This window comes from Lycorma delicatula, chromosome 5 (assembly GCF_047948215.1).
Source record: "Lycorma delicatula isolate Av1 chromosome 5, ASM4794821v1, whole genome shotgun sequence".
Taxonomy (NCBI): Eukaryota; Metazoa; Arthropoda; class Insecta; order Hemiptera; family Fulgoridae; genus Lycorma; species Lycorma delicatula.
In genome coordinates, this window is record NC_134459.1 from 50,572,699 (window position 1) to 50,593,303 (window position 20,605).

The window sequence follows — 20,605 nt, forward strand, 5'->3', positions numbered from 1 at the left end:
AGCAGCACTTTATTAACCAAAAGGTACTCTTGATTCAAAATTTTCACTGCAAGCTTGCTGCTACAGTGTTCAGTATTCATTATTTGTGGTCATTGTTTTGCTAATAAATTTAAAGTTTTTGGTTATTTCCAACTTATTGTATGCAAGTATTTTTGTGTGTAACATGTTTGAGTGATAAGTTAGTGAATGTTTTTAATTTACTTATGATTCAACTTTCTTTACTAATTATCAACAACCAACTGTAGGTATCGTGTAATCATCAGGTACAATGAATATGATGTTCAAGGCGTTCCTCCTAGTAGATTTTAAAAAAATGCTGTATATCCATATGTCAGTATAACTATTACAATTCGAAACACAGAATTAATAAAAGTTTACAGTTTCATTAAAGAATCTACATTCATGATAATATAGATCACTGAAGTTACTAATATTAATAGATCAGTGAAGTTAAATTGTAAAATTATAATGAGTGTAAAATTACTCATGCTGCTGGCATTTATTAGTAGCTAATGTCCATAGCAGTTGATACTATTTAAATTGTAACACTAAATTAGAAAATTACTGGAAATAAAAGTTTTAATTAAAATAGAATGACAAACTATTAATACTTTATTAACAGTAAATTTGTTTAAAATGATGGAATTTTAAAAGAAAATTCAAATGATTAAACATCAGTCCTATCATAGTAAAAACAAACTTTTTTTATTTTCACTTGGTAAGTTCTATTCAGTTGAAATTGTGAATTCAAATTGAAATTTATATTTGGTGATGCAGTTATTAATATTGATATTATAGTTGACACTATGTTAATTTGTTTTTAATTAGGATGAAGAACAGCATAGGCCAGATTATTCTCATGCTTCTGTCACAAATAATAGGATGACAACTGAACAGGTACAACCACCACAAAGTACAATGACAACAGTTTCTCCTGACATGAATTATTATCCTGTTTTGTCTTCCAGTGCTTTAGCCTTTGATGTGAAAAAAAAAGAGTTGATGGAGGAAAGGAAAAAGGATTATTTTGATTATATGCATAAGGTATGTTTAATTTATTATTTTTTTGTATTATCATAGAAAAACAAAGATTGAAAATCATTGTTGATTAAAAATCAAAGTTTGATGTTAAAGTAGAAATAAATGAAATAATGCAAGCAGCAGCTATATAAGTAACTTTAATTTATTGCATATATATTTTAATATTATTCAGCCAGTCTCCTTGGTACATTGGTAGTATTTTAGCCTTTCATCTAGAGATCTTGGGTTTGAATATCAGTCAGGCATGGTATTTTTTATATATTTACTTTGTAAATTTGATCTGCTGTTTCAGTTTTTTATCTCCTATTGGAATTTTTCCAAATATAGAGAAAAGGGTTTTGTTAATTTACCAGAACCTGAATTAGATTCATTATTAGGCATTATTTTAAATTAAAATATTATCTGACATAGAAGTAATATGTTTTTATTTTAAAATATTCTTAAAATTAAGGGATAGTACTGCTAAATAGATATTATACCTAAAAATGTACGCACAATTTTGTTTATATTTAAATATAAATTTATTAATTATATCGTAAATTAAAAAATTAACAGAAAAAAGTAATTTTGTTAATTACATTATTTGTATTGTAGGACAATAAAAGCATGATTATTTGTTGTTATGAGCTAAAAGATACTACATAGAACTTTAAGTAATATTTGTTTAAAAATGATGTTTTAAAAAAGACTTATTAGTTTTGTGTATATTAAAGATAAGTAATTTTAATTTAATGTACAATATATTGTAATATCATATAAGGGTTATTGTTTTTTCAAGTTCCGATCAGTCACAAAATTAACACCACATTGAAAATAAAAAATTTGTTATTTGTAACGAGTACTTACATAGTTACGCTATTTCTCTACATAGTCGCCACTCCGATTTAGACATTTGTCATAGCTTGGTACCAACTTTCCAATACCCTCGTTATAGAACAGAACCGTCTGTGTTTTCAGCCATGTTTCTACGCTGGTCGGCACCTCAATGTCTGTGCCAAAATGTTGTCCTCCTAGCCAGTGTTTCATTTGAGCAACGAGGTGAAAATCGGTTGGAGCCAAGTCTGGGCTGCATGGTGGGTGATCAAACCTTTCCCAACGAAAACACTGCAAGAGCTTGTTTGTTACAGCTGCAGTGTGCGGCCGAGCATTTTCATGGAGAAAGACAATGCCTGATGACAACATTCCTCTCAGAAGGAAGCTTATTCAGAATTGCCCTTCGTAGACGTTGAAGAGTCACGCAGTATGAGGCTGCATTGATGGTCTTGCCACATTCCATGAATTCCACCAAGAGAACTCCATTCCGGTCCCAGAACACAGTAGCCATACACTTTCTGTTGGCGAAGGTTTGCTTGAACTTCTTTGCTTTACTGGGAGAATGAGAATGCATCCACTGTTTGGATTGTTCTTTTGTTTCTTCAGTTTCGAAAAGGACCCATGTTTCGTTCCCTGTGACAATTTTGTTCAAAAAATCTTCTGCTTCATTGTGGTAGCTCTGGAGAAACGTTAAGGAGGCGTCCATTCTCATTGTTTTGTGATAGTCGGACAGCATGTTGGGAACCCATCTCGCACACAGTTTGCAGTACTGAAGTCCCTCACTCATAATGGTATAGAGAGCTGACCTTTAAATTTCAGGTTACTAATCACTCAATACAGAAATTGTGAACCGACGATTTTCTCGAACTGCCTCATTCATTCGCTCAACGAGATCATCGGTTGACACTCACTTCCTTCCCAGACCACTTGTATCATGAATATCTGTACATCCTGCTTTAAAGTTCCTGCACCATTGTCGCTCATTGAAGTTTCACCGTACACATTACCTATTCATCGATGAATTTCAGCTGCATTACACCCTTCAGCCTGAAGAAAATGAATTACCGTATGCACTTCACTCTTGATGGGAGATGTATTGTTGTAGACTTGTTTACGTGCTAGCTGCGTGTTCAGAACTAAATGAAGTGACGCGGCGAGATTGAAGGTCATACTAGAGATGCTGCGCAACTCATATGTGCAAAGGTTCATCCGATTTTTGCGCAAGTTTTTATTTCGCGACCAATCGGACCTTGAAAAAAGAATAACCCTCATACTTAATATTATTTTGTCAATCTCCATGGTAGATTGGTAGTGTCTCAGCTTTCATCTGGAATAACAACTTCCTTGTTAAATATTATTTACTTTTAATGTAAATTGTAAAATGATGGAGATTGGTCATGAACAGATTAGTTTTCTGTTTTGTAAATACAGATACCAGAAATGTTTGTAGAATTATTAAAATACAACATATTAGCTGCTTGAATATAATCTTCAGTTTTCATGCTCCGTACTATACTTAATGTACATACTTTCAAAAATTATTTTACTTTCCTCACTCACTGAGCATAAGTGACGTATAATGGGTATTTATCATTTTCTATTTATTGTTTTTGTCAGGGGCAATCTGATTAGCAGCAGCAGCACTTTATTAACCAAAAGGTAGTCTTGATTCAAAATTTTCACTGCAAGCTTGCTGCTACAGTGTTCAGTATTCATGATTTGTGGTCATTGTTTTGCTAATAAATTTGAAAGTTTTTTGTTATTTCCAACTTATTTTATGTATGTATTTTTGTGTGTAACATGTTTGAGTCATAAGTTAGTGATTGTTTTTAATTTATTTATGATTCAGCTTTCTTTACTAATTATCAACAACCAACTGTAGGTATTGTGTAGTCATCGGGTACAGTGAATATGATGTTCAAGGAGTTCCTCCTAGTAGATTTAAAAAAAATGCTGTGTATGCATATGTCAGTATAATTACCACAATTCAAAACACAGAATTAATAAAAGTTTACAGTTTCATTAAAGAATCTACATTTTATATAAATTGTTAATTTAAATAATTTATATTAATGATTACAATCGTTAAGCAATTAATACAAATTTTTAAAAATAAAAAATAAAACTGTTGGTTCTGTAATTTTTGGAAAAAGTTAGAAATTAGTATCCTGGAAACTGATTGATTGAAGTAATATAAACTGCCAATGGACTTAATCATGATAATATAGATCACTGAAATTACTAATATTAATATATCAGTGAAGTTAAATTGTAAAATTATGATGAGTGTAATTATGATGACTCATGCTGCTGGCATTTATTAGTAGCTAATGTCTATAGCAGTTGATGCCATTTAAATTGTAACACTAAATTAGAAAATTACTGGAAATTAAAGTTTTAATTAAAATAGAACGACAAACTATTAATACTTTATTAACAGTAAATTTGTTTAAAATGATGGAATTTTAAAAGAAAATTCAAATTATTAAACATCAGTCCTATCGTAGTAAAAACAAACTTTTTTTATTTTCACTTGGTAAGTTCTATTCAGTTGAAATTGTGAATTCAAATTGATATTTATATTTGGTGATGCAGTTATTAATATTGATATTATAGTTGACACTATGTTAATTTGTTTTTATTAGGATGAAGAACAGCATAGGCCAGATTATTCTCATGCTTCTGTCACAAATAATAGGATGACAACTGAACAGGTACAACCACCACAAAGTACAATGACAACAGTTTCTTCTGACATGAATTATCCTGATTTTTCTTCCAGTGCTTTAGCCTTTGATGGGAAAAGAAAACAGTTAATGGAGGAAAGGAAAAAGGATTATTTTGATTATATGCATAAGGTATGTGTTTAATTTATTATTTTTTTGTATTAACATAGAAAAACAGAGATTGGAAATCAAAGTTTGATGTTAAAGTAGAAATTGCAACTGATATGTGCAAAGGTTCATCCGATTTTTGCGCAGGTTTTTATTTCGCGACCAATCGGATTTAAAAAAAATATAACCCGCTTACTTAATATTATTTTGTCAATCTCCATGGTAGATTGGTAGTGTCTCAGCCTTTCATCAGGATGTCTCAGGTTCATATATTAGTCAGGCATAGTATTTGTAATATGCAAAAAATTTCAATTTAATATTTACATGGCATGAGCCTCAAAGTTTAATGTGGAGAATTATTCATAAAAAAAAATGTATATATATATATGTATGTATGTATGTATGTATCAGGTTTGATAAAACAATACGTGGAAAACTGCTCAATCAGGTCATACTTGATAATGAAACATGGGTATGATGTTGAAACTGAGGCCAATTTATCCCAATGGAAGCTTCCTGAAGAGCCAAGACACAAATAAGCTTGTCAAGTTTGATTGAATATTCTGAATGAGAATGTTCTTTGATTTCAATGGCTTAGTGTATCATAAGTTCTTGCTACCAGGTCTTATGGTTAATGAGTACTACCTGGAAGTTCACTGCCATTTGCGTGAAGCAATACGAAGAAAATGCCTGGATTTGTGGCAAAACAATTTATGGCAATTGTATTATGATAATGAACCTGCTCGCACTTCACTGTTTGTTTATGAAATTTGGCCAAAAGCAACACTGTTATGATTCCTCAGCCTCCTTATTCACCAGACATGGCTCCATGTGACTTCTTTCTATTCCCCAAACTGAAAATAACTATGAAAGGAGGACGTTTTGCCAACATTGAACAGATAATGACAGAATTGGTGAAGGAGCTAAACACCATCTGAAAACTGGGTTCCAAAGGTACTTCAAATATTGGAAAAAGCATTGACACAAATGTATTATACCTGAAGGGGAGTATGTTGAAGGTGATAAAATCAATATTGATGAATAAATAAAGATTTTTTATCAAACCTCACAATTGTGCATCTACTAAGTAAACAAGAGATAGGCGGGAGCCAGGCTTGCACTTCATGTGATTATATCCTCCCCCACCATAACCTCTGCCATTGTCGGCTCTGTTGCATCAGTCTGAGCTGAGCTGCAGGCAATTGAACATGGCCGCTACGATTGATGCTCCCACCAAGTGTGGGTTGCGAAGTGTGATACGTTTTCTGCAAGCAGAAGGATGTAATGCTGCTGAAATCCATCAAAGAATGACCCTAGTGTATGCTGAAAACTTTATGAATGATGGTAGTGTATGGGAATGGTGTAGGAAATTTAAAGAAGGGCAAATGGATGTCCATGATGAAGGTGGGCAAGGATGCAAGTCTATTGCTACTGTATTCCAGGTTGAGTATGTTGATGATTTTGTCCGCAACAAATGGAGGTTTACGATAAGTGAATTTTCTGCAAAAATCCCAGAAATCTCAAGGTCTTTTCTGTACACAATTGTGACTAAAGATCTAGGATACTGGAAACTGTGTGCAGGTTGGGTCCCAAAGATGTTGAGTGACAATCACAAAATGCAGTGTAAGGCATCAGCCTTAATGTTTCTCATGCGTTACGATAATGAGGGGGAAGAGATTTTAAAGTCTATCGATATTGGCAATGAGACCAATAGATCCAAATAGACCAGTAACATCAAATGGACCAAATAGATCCAGTTTGACAATCCAGAAACCAAAGAACAGTCTAAGCAGTGGATGCCCACTTCTCCAAACAAGCTGAAAAAATTCAAATACACTGAGCAATAGGAAAACAATGATTATAGTTTTCTGGGACCATAAAGGTGTCTTGTTGGTGGGCTTTCTGGAGCAGAGAGCAACAATAACAAAGTAAGTTTACTGTGAATCTTTACATTCTCTCGTCTGGCGTGGTTTTGATCCACGACAATGCACGATCGCACTGTGCCAATGTGACTTTCTCAAACAATTCAAGTGGGAAGTTTTCGCCACTGTACAGTCCAGACCTAGCACCTAGCGATTTTCACCTCTGTCAAGAATGGAAGCATGGTTGGGCGGCCAACACTTTGTATCGATGAAGAACTTCAGGAGACTGTCAAGACGTACCTTATCTCATTGGCGGAAAATTTCTGTGAAGATGGCATCGGAAAGCTGGTGTCATGATATAATAAATGCCTCAATCGTTTTGGCGATTAGGTTGAAAAATAAGTTAGATATTACTCTGCATTTAGTAATAAAAACATTTTGTTATGTCAATGTGTCTTTTTTTTATAGTCCATTGGAGGTTGAAAAAAACAGCCCCGTATATATGTGAGGTTTGATAAAAAATCTTTATTTATTCATCAATATTGATTTTTTTCAACATACTCCCCTTCAGGTATAATATATATATATATATATATATATATATATATATATATAAAAAACTTAATTTACTGTAATACACTAATTAATAATTATTATATTTTATCATTATTTGTTATCACTTAATTTTAACCTGTACTGTGTGCCTGCCATGCTATAAAATTTTAAAAACAATAAAAATTATTTTATATGTATATATGTATATATATATATATTATAAACATTCAAAATCACAGATATAATTAAGGGATACATCACATCCTTACGTGTGAATTACCATTAGAACTTAGAAAGTTCTGAAAAACTTATGAATATAAATTTGATATATTTAGAGACTTGACCAACTGCAGTTATGTTATAGAATTGAATAAAAAAGATGTATATACTCATATACTCCCGCATGTACTCTTTTAAAGAGTGGTTGCATTTTCATCTTGGCTTGAAATTCTGGATTTAGATACTAATCAACTTCAGTATCTTTTATAAAGTACCAATATTATAAATCAGGCTCTTTTTGTTAAACCTTTGAGTTTAATGATGAATTAACCATTTGACTAGTACACTTGTATATTTACAATTTTGCATAAGTGGTATGTTCACATAGCTATGATCTCAACGTTTGCTTTACCTAATACATTTGTAGATTTATTATTACTTTTACTACTGGTTATTGCTGTGATCTGTTGTCAACAGATTTCATTAACAATTTTCAAGCATATAGATGTTACAAATTAACAATAACTTGAATTACAGAATGCTTTTATCTGTACCAGTCTTCTGATTTTACAATCGGTATGTGGCTTGTTGAATTTAACTTTTTTTTTGTTATTCATCGTTTTGAAACATTTCTAATGATAAATGATGAGAATTATTATAAAAATAATAAATCTATTTTCATAAGATAGATGTATGAATGTTATGTGTGATGAAAATTTTGATTATGGTATTAAGTTTATGTAACAGATTCATACTGGGATAATGATAAATTTGCTTGGCAAAAATATGTTAATTTTGTTTTAGATTTTTTCCATTTGATAGATCAAAATATTTAAGCACTACTGTATTATAAAGTTTAAAATTTTTTAAGTCACTGTAGCAGCAAGCAACATTCTAAAACCAGTTTTCTAGTAATTGATCAAAAAGTTTGTATTCAAAGTAACTAATTAATAGACATCTGAAGTATTTTTGTAAATGAAACATATTTTATATAACTTACTTTCATATTTTTTTAGTTTGTGAAATACAGATTAAAAAAACTTATGATGAGTAAAAAGGATTCAGACATAAACTAAGTTTCATTTGTGAGTAAATAAATCACTTTTTTATTCTGATCACTTCATAATGATTGTAATACATTATTATACAGATCACATCACAGATGGCTACTTCACAAACAAAAAAGGATCAGATAAATGATGGATCAAGAGAAACAATCTTGATCAAAGCACCATCACAAAGTATGCAATTAATTATGAAACAAAATTAAGTTTGATACTTAAACTTTGATATGAAGATACTCAATATGAAAAATTACTGTAAAATAATTCACAGTTGAGAAGATGTTAATGAAAATTATTTGAGCACATATTTTTGTTCATGTTGAATAGGGTATAGAAAAGTCAGTTTTTTTTTAGATTACTATTTAGTTAAAAGTTGATCGGCAGACCAATATTGTTTATGTAAAAGTAATTCCTTTAGTTGTATTTTAAATAAATTTGTTGAAAGTTTTCAAATAAATAAGTTGACAATTTTATTATTACGAAGATTATGATCTTATTGTTTTAATTTCTTTACACAATTTAAAGCATCATCTAAAGGAAGCCAGGATTTCTTCATCTTCCATCATAGTCTCTTTGGCATCTTTTGAAAAAGAAGCATTAGCATGCCAGAATTTCTTTCTGAAAATCCCAATCATTTTCATCTTCAACCTGTTTGTCTTCATTAAAGTGAACATCAAGTCAATGCTGATCTGTTGACCTAGTTCTGTGAGTTCATTTTCAGTGTGAATTGCAGCAGTTTCTTCATTCATATTTTCTTCCTCAGATAACCCAAAATCAATACCACCTTTCCTAAAACACTTTTTTAATGTGTTTTTGTCCATACTAATCCATGCTTCTTTTATTTTCCACTATATTCAGCAAAGAAATTTTTTGAATTAAGGCATCTACATTTTGAACTGAATCAATAACTGCTACAAGAATAGTCATTCATTATTTGATGATGATGATATTGAAGTTTAAACAACTGAATTATTCCAAGATCTAATGGTTGTAATTTACTTGCAGTGTTTGCAAGTAAAAACTATAAATAAATGTTACTTAATGACAATTTTGGATGACATGGGGCATTGTCCAAAATTGGCAGCACTTTTCTGTCTTGATTTTTCATTTTTCCTTGAATTTTTCAATACAATCAGTGAAAATGGAGCTCGTCATCCAAGTTTTTCAATTTGCATACCATTCTACTTTTAGTTCAGACATATTAACATTTTTTAAACTTCTTGGCTCCAGTGAAATGTTTATTAATAATGAAAATTCTTTTTCTTCTATAGCATTGATACACAATATCTTTGTTATTCTTTGTTTTAGTTTTTTTAGTACCACACACATTAGCACCTTTGAACGTTAATGACTTGTAAAGCTTGATAAAAGTCTCATTTCATCAATGTTATAAACATCCTTGAGATCATAGTCTTTTATTAACAATGTTTGCACTGATGGATCCACTTTCACCATATACATTTTTTAAAACAAGATTGTTTCAGGGACAAAATTTTTCCAACCAACCTCTGCTTCCAATAAATGTTTCCATTTAAAGTTGTGCGTAACTTGCTTTTTTTATTGGTAATTTTTGTGCTTGGACACCTAAAACCAAGCAAAAGTTAAATCTTTCACTTTTTTGTACAGTTGAAAAGTTTCCTCTTTTGTATTTTATTAATTAACATTTTTAAACTATTCTTTTAAACTTTCTTTTTGTGTTAAAATTTTTTTTGATTTGTGTTTTACCACAATCATTTTTTCGCTAATTTTCTTTGTGATAGTCCACAGCCAGCATCTTCAATAACTTTAAATCCCGTTTCTAAATTTAATGTTTTGGCTATGTTTTTTCTTGACATTTTAGTAACAAAATTAAAAGAAAAACTTTAAAGTGACAAAAAATATAAAAGAAAACACCAACATTAAACTGAGACATACAATTACACGTATAACTCAACTGAATGCAATAGTGACAAAATCAGAATTCAAGTCTGCTGCTACCTGAATTATTTCTGTCTGCCACTGACTAATGTTGATGGCAGACAACAGTGTTTTTGTTAGTATATGTAAAGTGTGCATTCTATAAAGTAAGCTATGATAAATATCTTTGGCATTGTGATTATAAAAATTAATGAATAAGCTGTGTATTTTTGTACATGATTTAAATTTACATATTCTTGTCTTATTCTTTTTAATTAAATTCTTTTTTTGTTAATGGTTGAAAAAATCTGTAGTACAATTAAAATTCTCCTCTAATGTGCTATTAAATTTGTGACCAACATTCAGTTTTATACCAAAAAGAAGCAACGAATTAGTGGTTGTCTTCAATGAATATGATGGTCTCAGTTGGGTTACAGAGTAGTTGTCTTAGAGAACAATAATATTGTCAGTACTGTAATTTATATTCCGAGAAATACTGATCTTTTACAGAGGTGGTTCTTGTATAGAGGTACCATGAGAGATTTCACTACACATATGCATGTGTGAGAAATTTAAAGGTTTGTATTCATGAAACCTTGTAATTATCCAGTTGTTTTCATTTTGAGCAATATTATTTTTAATTAATTCTTGTCACATTCTAATAATAGAAAACTATAACTAGTAATTTGATAAAAATTGATGAAATATGAATTTAATTAAAATCTTTTGGGAACCTTACATGAAGTTGCTATAAGAGAAACAGAACTCAAGAATTCCTTTGACATACAAATACAATACACACATCCTCTGAAACTTATAAAAATACCTAGCAATTAGAGGATCCTTGTTAAGAAGGTGCTTTATCATACTAAAAACAATATTTTGAATCTTTTCTTGATTTAGTAATAACTTATTGAAGTTGAACTTAATAAATACCTTGAAGATAGTCTCAGTGAGTTTAACTCATTCAGATTTATTTTACTTAAAAATAATGTAGTATCACCAGCAAAAATTGCTGCAAGATAAGATGCTGATGAATAACATAAGAAATCACATTTACCTCATTCCAACTGATGTTATAGAATCCTAGATTTCTAATAAGAATCTAATGAACACAACCAAATACTTTGCTGAATAACAAAATGATGCTTGAAGAACTTGTTTATAGGGCTGTTCTGAATTGACCTCCAATTGGTTTTTGAAGATAAACCTGTTGTCATAGCATTATAGTTTTTTCAAAATTATAGGTCCTTTTCATAATGGTCATCTGTCATTCATTCACTTCCAATCAGTAGTTATAGCTGTGGTCTGCAAAAGATGGAAGATGTGTTTCTCCTGTTGTTTGTGAGCTATGAGGTGTAATTTGTTATTTGTAAATAGATTGACACAGTATTGCTGAGATCCATGGATGATTGTGTTCGTTGTGTTTATGACAGAAATTTGTCATGCCAAGTTTTCTTTCATTGCCATGTATAGATGTATACACTGGAGAAAAATGGTGATTCTCAGTTGTGACTGATGAACTAATCCAAAAAGTTGAAGAAAATATGCAATAAATCTTGTTTATCATAAAATAATTTTAGTTCTGACAAAGCTTATTATTTATAACTAGCTTTGAAAGAGAAAGGCTCATTGAATGGATTTCTTTGTAACTTAGAAAAACTTTTTTTCAAAAATTATTATTTTTAAAATAGTGTAATATAATTTAGAATTTCAGTTATTTGTACTACCAGATTTAAACTGCAGATAAACTGTATTGTGAAGTCTAATAATATGTAACAGTAAAGTGAATACAAATTTAAGAGTTCAAATTTTATGGACCATCATGTAAAAACAGAAATGAATTTCATCGAGGTTATATTACAATATATATATATTTCTAAATGTGCCAGTAGATTCTGTTGGACATACAGTGCAGTAGGTTAGTAATATTTAAAGTATTTATTTATTTTTTATTGAAGGAACGGGTTTCATGTCATAGTATGCTAATAAATGTACAACACATTAAGAGTAAAATACAGAAAATGAGAGGAAGAGAGAATGGAAATAGCCACCATGGTATTTAATTATTCATTCATATATTCAAATTTCTCCTCCTCCTCCTCCTCCATCCCAACTATCCCTACCATTCCTCATTCTCCCTCCCCTTTTATTCAACAGTATATTGTTTATTACATTATAACTATATTTTCCTACATTTCAATAATTTTTGCATATATATTCAAATAATGTTATGGTAAGGTTATTTTCTTTTTTCTAAGACCTCTATTTTATTTCCAAGTTATTAAAAAAAAAAATCATTGAATTCATTAAGTATAAGTTTACATTTTTATTTATATAAAGCTTGATTTTTTTTAATATAGAACGAATTAATAAACAGCTTATGATTTTAATGTAACCTCTATTATATATTTTATTGCATTCATTATAGAAGTGAATTTTTTTGCTTATATACACGTCTCAGTTTAGTTGATTACTTCAGTGTGGTTTGTTCATTTGTTCTTTATATTACTGTGGATTTTGTGTTTCTTGTGTATTTATAACAAACGAATGCATTTTATGCTCTTTTAAAGAAGAGACAAGATATTGTTTTTATTCTACTATCTGTAAACTAATTTACTGCTTTTCAAAGAAATAAGGGATTTCTTCTTTTATTATAACAATTTAACATTATTTTTTTTATTAGTTTAAAATTAAGGTTAGATTTATTAAATTCTTTTTTTGTCTATTTATATTAGTGTAATTTTTTTTTTTACTGTTCGGTCATATTTTGTAGATTTTTTAATTTAAATAAGTCACTTGAATGGTTGATGCACTTCTACATTAATTTCCATATTGTGCCAGTGAATTAATTCTATTATACAAACTGGTATCTTCTATTGTGTAGTACATATCAATATCAACTAGCTCAGATTTTTATCTGTTAAGTTCTTAAAATTTGACAGGACTATTGAAACTTGAAATTTGGCAAGTCTGTTTCACCTTTTGTTGTAACCTAAACTTAAAAGGGAAGTTTTTCTCATTTGCTTCAAAAAGGTGAAGAGTAATTTCTTTAAAACTGGTATACTTCTTACACATGCTAGAATATATTCTTGTTATTTGGTTGGAATATTTATTTCAAAATTACCTATAAAGTTTAAATGTTTAAACACGATTCACACAATTATTTGCTTATTTTTTATATGTAAACTTTCCTTCTTTATTGAAAAGTGTTTTTTTTGCATATTTATATTTGGGGACACTACAGTGCATATAGGTATTTAATTTATATGAAAAAGATGCTTTGGGTTAGAAAACTGGTGCCTTCATCCAGGAAGTTCAGTGTAATACATAAATTTGTTTACCAATTCAAACTTTAGGGGGATCATCTGTGCCATATAGTATGATGTATTGCAGCTTGGTTACTTGTCTTTAGTAAATGTTAATACATAATGTGTAATAAACCAAATTGCATATAAACCAATCCATTTTTGGAAGTGAACTTATTCTTAGTTTCTTTCTTTAAAAATTAAAATTTTTTTTGAAAATGTATGAATAAAACAAACAAAATTGAGAAATTTATTACCTTCCTTCGTGTAATGAATTCATTGCTATGCCTGTGACAAATAAACCTGCAAATCATACTGACCTAGTTTGTCCCATTTTATCAGCCAGTTCTGAGTTATTGATATGGTATCTAAGCAAATAGTGTTGCACAATGAGCTGTAAAATCTCTTTTTAATGCAAGCTTTCAGGCTTCTGACATTATTGAGCGACTTTAAGCACAGTCACAGAGTTATGCTTATAAGAGATAAGAGAGTGTAGTTGAGCAAATTATTTCATGAAGGAAAGTATCATGTGAACTTCATACTCTGTGACATCTGTTACTCTTGATAATACATTAAAAAAAAATGTTTAAGTCAGTTTTTGGGTCCTTCAATAAATATATTTTTTAAATGAAAATATTTTTTTTCAAATTACTTTTTCTTAAAAAGTTGATGTATGTTGGAGTCCCATATTTTTAATTAAAAATTGATATTACCGCTACTGCAAAATTTTGAACATAAGTCTATTACAAAGTACTTTTTTATTTCATAAAGAATAACATTTTGAGCATATATACCAAATATTATTAAAATACTTGTCATTTTTTGAAATATATTTTTATGTAAAAAATACAAGTTGATGAAAAACAGATAATTTTTGGACAATCATTTGTATTAAATTTTTTCTTCATTTTTGCATGTAAAATCACTTCCTGGAATTCTGTACATGGTTTTGAAACATCTGTGTATGGAAATAGATTATATATAATTTGTATTCTAGTGTATGAAACATTTTAAAGAATATAAACTTAAAATAACAAAATAGGAGAGTTATTTATAATTTGTACAGGTATCAACATTCTGTAGTTGTTCAGGAAATTTAAGCTGTAGTATAGAAAGGAATATGAGACATTGCCCTCTCCCCAAGAGACAAGTTGAAATTATATTCAGTATGAAAATTGATAAAGCAATAACAGTATTTAGATATTCTCAGAGTATTGTTTCTTCAAATTACTTAAAACTTAGATAAAATCAAATTATATGAATTCAGATTTTTAGAAAAGAAGTTCAATTTAAAAATAAGGTAAGAGTAATGGGATCAAAACTAAAAAAATAGTGATGAATTAATATTAAAAATCTTTTACACATCAAAAAGTGAAGAATCATTCTATTAGTGTAGTAAAATTTGCAAAGGATGATTGAAAGTAAGACTTCTTTAAGAAGACTTGCATAAGTAAGTAGAAACTTGTTAATGGCAGAATAATAATTGCTAATATCAAATGTAGGTATTAAGAAGCAAAAATTTTAACAAAGTTTTCGAAAGTACAGTGGTTTATCATGAAAATTAATGAGAACAAAATCTAAACCAGAAGTACAAAATGTATGGGCATTGATGTTAGTTTACATATACAATGTTGCAAATAAGGTGATTTCAATGGTAAAATGAAGAGATGGTAAAACAAATTGAAGATAATATGATCCAACTGCAAAATTTTATTTAAAAAATTTATTTTTTTTTGGGCTCATTTATTAATTGAAAAAAAAATAAACATTAGTTTATATTAAGCTGATAATTGAGGATATAGAATCTAGGAAATGTAATAACATAAAAAAAAGACTTTAAATAGAAAGGAAAGGAGAAGTGCAGCTGAACCAGTCAAGTGATTAATAAAGTATAAAAACACAAAACAAAAATAGTTACGTATTGTATATAATTATTGTTTTTGTAAGTTTTAGTGTAAGTGGATTGTACTTTTTTTTCATATATTTTCTTATATACGGCTGTGATAATAATGACAAGTGAGTGTAATGTATGTAATAATGCAGTAAATCCAGATACAGATAAATTTATAAAATGCAGTAAAAAAACATGTTCAAAAATATATCATATAAAGTGTGTTAATGTAAGTGATAGTGACTATGAAAAATATAAAAATAACACTGAATGGGTATGCAATTTATGTATTAATGAAAACATAAACAGTAGTGAACAGAAATGTTCAGAGTGCTTACAAGATGTAAATATTAATGATAGTCAAATACGTTGTGCAGGGAATTGTAAAAAAGTATATCATTTAAATTGTTCAGGATATAAAAGATTATTAGGTTCTGCTGGTAGCGATAGAAAATGGGAATGTAATTATTGTTTTGAATTACCGAAATGTAGAGTTTGTGATAAGTCTTTTAAGCGACGCGATAAACGAATTTTATGTTCAGGAGAATGTAAACGTTATTATCATATAAGTTGTCTTGATGTACCAATAGAAGACTTTGAAAAACAGTGGAAAGATAATGAAAGTTCTTGGGTATGTTTTCCATGTACGCAGTCTGTAAATAAAAGTAATGGTACTAGTAATGGTATGGATGAATTAACAAAATTAAAACGTGATAATGAATCATTAAAGCAAGAATTAAAATCTGTAAATGAAGTTTTAGTATGCTTAAGTACGGAATTAGTTGAACAACGAAGATTAGTTAAAGAAGCAGAAGTAGAAGTACTTAATTTAAGTGAAGCAATTCTTATAAAGGAAGAAGAATTGTTAGAATTACATGAAATTGTTAAAGGGATCGTGCCAATAGAAGAAGCAGGAAAACTACCCATAACAAATACGAGTCAGATACCGATATTACGAAATGATTTTAAATGTTCATCGTCTACAAATCAAAACATAATGAAAAATAATGATAGAAAAGGTAAACATCATGATAAACGACAACAAAAAGATACAGATAATAACAATAAAGATAGACCGGGCATTTCTCATCGGCAATCGAGAAAACATCGTCACAACACATCACACTCTAAACGTAATCTTCCGTACAATAATAGTGATTTATACAGTAACAATGGTGAATTTTTTGTGAAAATGCCTTCTGAAGCTGTAGTACTACATGTTGAAAGCAGTAATGACCCTTGTGTAAGTTTATCTTTTAAAATTTGAATTTTGATATACTTGACTTATTATATTTTGAAATCAACTTCAGTACTCTTTGTTTTAAGGTGAAAGTTATAAAAATTGACATAGAACCCTCTGATGGCAGTTTCTGAAAAGTCAGAACAAGGAGCAAAAGTTACCCTAGAGGTAGGTAGATTTTTTATAACTTTCATCTACGCACAGTAATGTTTACTGAAATTGATTCTAAAATGTTTTCAGTTTTCCCCACCTAATTTATTGATTGAAAAACAACTTGTTTGCTTAGGCTTTGAATAACATTTTCTAGTAAGGAAAAAACTCTTAGGCTAGTTTATGGATTTTACTAAATATTAATTTTTTGTTTTACTCAAAATTTTAGAAAAATATCCAATTAGTTTTATCATTTAGTTTGTTCATCATTTAAGCCATACTGATCACTTTTAATGAAAATTTAAGTTATTAAATGAATTAATTTTCATAATTAATTGAAATTATAGCTGTGTCTAATGCATTCTTAAAGGGGAATCTTATACAAAAAAATATCTTTTTCCTTTATTTTTTAAGGTTATATATATATTAATTGAAATTATAGCTGTGTCTAATGCATTCTTAAAGGGGAATCTTATACAAAAAAATATCTTTTTCCTTTATTTTTTAAGGTTATATATATATATATATATATATATATATATATATATATATATATATATATATATATATATATAAAACTATTCTTAATTAAAAGAGAATAGAATTTGAAAAAGATTTATTAGTGAACTTGATTCAGAAGTTAAACTGATAATTTTGTTTTTAAATATAATTTAATTTTGTTTTGAAATATAGCTGGGAATTGATAATTGGGAGCTTTGGATAATTCATATAATATCAGATATTTAACTGTATTATCTTTCTGATAATAAAAATAATATAAAAACCCCACATTTTCATGTTAATACTTTCAATACAAGACAGAATTTTTCATTATAATTTACTAGAAATATTGGCTTATAAGTCAAGATTTTGAAACAAAAAATATAACTAAATAAGGAGTTGACTTATCTGATAAATTTAAACTAAAATGATAGATTTATATATTATATAAATATTATTTAATAATATATTGGTTTATTAAAATGTGAATTGGTAGTACAGTTTTTAATTGAAGAGAAAAAAGTGTGAATAATGTTTGGTGATATATTTTTCATATTATTATTTTTATATATTACAGAAGAATAATTTGGTTCATTTATATTTTTCTATTATTGAGTGGTTCTTTAATCTTGCCAGTAAAGTCTTATCACATTATGTAGCAGATTTTGTAAGAAGCACTTTTGTAATAATGCTTATATATTTCTCCCACAATGGATAAATGTTATACTAATCAATTTTTATTTGAAGTTTGTTTTACAAAATCTGCAGTTTTACCTTAATGAAGAATTTTGTTTCCCATTTAACACAAAAATTAAATAGCAGCTTTATTTTGCTTTACTTGTTGGATGCTAAAGGCTAGTCTACTTAAGACAAGCGAACATAAACCTTGTGCACGATAATGCTATTTGCAACATTCATCTATAAAAACTAGCACTCAGTTTCCTAGACTGTCCTCTTAATGAATTCTTTATGTTGTCTCAGAAATGTGCAATATCTGTGTGTGTAGTTTTGGGATGAGCATAATTTTGTTTAGACAAAATTAAGACAAATAGACAAACATAAATGACAATTCAATGTCAAAATTCACTATAATTTAAACTTTACTTGCATGACAGAATTAATTGTTTAAAATGCCATTCCAAGTTTGGGTTATATGATAAGTTAACTTATACATGAGACTTAAATTTTATTACTTAAAAGTAGTTATTTAATGAACATTCATGTAATATAGTATATGCTGTTACTATACAAGAGAGAGAGAAGATACATGTAAATCATAAAAATAAGCCTTTTATTCTGGTCAGTATAAAATAATATATCCGATCTCCATGGCAGAGTGGTAGTGTCTCAGCTTTCATCTGGAGTTCCTGGGTTTGAATCCCAGTGAGGCATAGCATTTTTTGTATGCTAAAAATTTCCATTCTCATAGGGCAAAATCACCAAAGCAGTCGATGTCCATCATATAAAAAAAAAAATATTTTTATTCTATAGTTCACATCAGGAACAGGCATAATTCAATCATTTTAAGCACTATTTGTTTCTTTATGATAAAATAATTTTTTATTGAAAAAATAACCATAATTATGAATTCTTTTCTTTTCACATTTTTATGCAAAAATATTTATTTCAAATATTATGATACATAGTTAAATAAATAAAGAAAAAAAAAATATTATTCCCATCATGAGAGGGGATATTAAGGTATTTTTGTGACTTTATTATTTATTAACAAAATATGTTTTGAACATTAAAAACTTTAAATACCAAGAATAGGTTTTTTCATTTTTGAGGCTCCAGTATTCAAAGGGAAGTATTTGGGTAAAATTAATTTTTCAGGAAATAATCCCTTGGTGGTGATAATAAATTTAAAAAAACACATTTTAAAATAGTTTGAAACATTCAAAGATACAGCCAAAATTGTAATTTTCTGAGAAAGGATGAACATTTTTGGCTAATTTTTTCCCCAAGAAATACTTAAGAGTAAGGGCTATCAAAAAATTAAAATTTTTAGATTTTAATTGCAATGGGTAACTTGCAAAAATAATTTTAAAGTTAAATTTTTTTTTTTTTAATTAAAAAATTAGTTTTTATCACAGACCATTGGATTGGAATGGACAAACATGTTATAGTAGTTTGAAGGCCTATTGATGTAGAAAATGTAGATTAAAAAACTCCTTTTTTGAAGCAAGATACAAAATAAAAAAATATATATAGTAATTTTTTAGAGAGAGGGTGAATATTAAATAAAGATTTTTAGTAATTGTGATCTTGATAAAAAAACTTCAACTTTTGTAAGAAAATTTTTTTGCTTAAGTACTCCAGTAAAGATTTAAAATTTTATTTCAGCCAAAAAACCGCACGCCTTTTTCAGATTTTTGCGAAAATGTCATAAATTCTTTCTTCCCAAAGGTAGTACCTGACTACCAAGTTTGAAGAAAATCAATTAATGGAATCCAGAGTTATAAGGCCAAATACATACACACAAATGTTTGACAAAATAAAAATAATAAATTTTTTTCAAATTATTTACAGTTTTTCAAAATCTATTTTTTTGGCTCTTTTTATACGTTTTTTACTTTCCTGCTGTAGCTGGGAAAGTAAAAATAACTAACTATGAATCTGTTGTTAAATTTCTTCTGTTCAAAAATTTTTTAAGTTGTATAATATCAGAAGGCTGGATTTCTTGAAATCTTTAAAAATTATGTATTAGTAAAATTGGCACGTGCAATGTAATTAGAGATGTCCATTGTCTTTGAATTACTTGTGGTTCCATTTTTATATTACTAAAAACAACATCCTTTCATAATATCTTCTAGAATGTTTTTATATAGATGATTTTATTTATTTATTCAAGTCATTTGTGCTCTCCGTATAATCTGTTGTACTATTTTTTTTTCACTATTGGACCATGGGTAGATGCTGTTTGGTTATCTTTTGCACTAATATCTGATTCTTAGTTAAAGTTGCTCTGTTTAGTTACAGTAGTTCATTTAAGTTAAACAAAGCCTAAAAATTGATGCAAATCCAATTACCTCAGATCAGAACAACTGTTCTCTGGAGCAAAAATGAGGTTCTACTGGTGGATTTCATTGGGCCAGGAACAACAGTCATAACAGAGGAGAGTGCAATATGGAACCCATGACATGGATTGCTGTTGTTAGAAATTTTTCCCTTTACAATAACATGTATTCACACACTGCTGCCCTCACTGTCAAGATTTATTAATACGGA

The 20,605-nt window shown here is 28.8% G+C and overlaps 2 protein-coding genes across 6 annotated transcripts in view; both read left to right on the plus strand.

Moving 5' to 3' along the window:
* LOC142324940 (uncharacterized) overlaps nucleotides 1-20,605 on the plus strand; it is a 120,367-nt gene that overhangs the window by 70,632 nt on the left and 29,130 nt on the right. For all 5 annotated transcript variants that reach the window (XM_075366096.1, XM_075366097.1, XM_075366098.1 and 2 more), the window contains 2 exons: nucleotides 829-1,044; nucleotides 4,500-4,712. In XM_075366096.1, the coding sequence (XP_075222211.1) occupies nucleotides 829-1,044; nucleotides 4,500-4,712 (429 nt within the window). The remainder of the gene's footprint in view (nucleotides 1-828; nucleotides 1,045-4,499; nucleotides 4,713-20,605) is intronic.
* Nucleotides 13,877-16,750, plus strand: LOC142324628 (uncharacterized). Its single transcript, XM_075365476.1, has 2 exons — nucleotides 13,877-13,956; nucleotides 15,718-16,750. Exons 1-2 carry the CDS (start codon nucleotides 13,877-13,879, stop codon nucleotides 16,748-16,750), a joined length of 1,113 nt encoding a protein of 370 aa, XP_075221591.1.

Bases quoted from the DNA above. Each gene is read 5' to 3' on its own strand.
- LOC142324628 (XM_075365476.1), top strand. From the start codon at position 13,877: ATGCCTGTGACAAATAAACCTGCAAATCATACTGACCTAGTTTGTCCC. The intron at 13,957-15,717 runs GTATCTAAGCAA...TGTTAATGTAAG, and splicing joins AGTTCTGAGTTATTGATATG to TGATAGTGACTATGAAAAAT.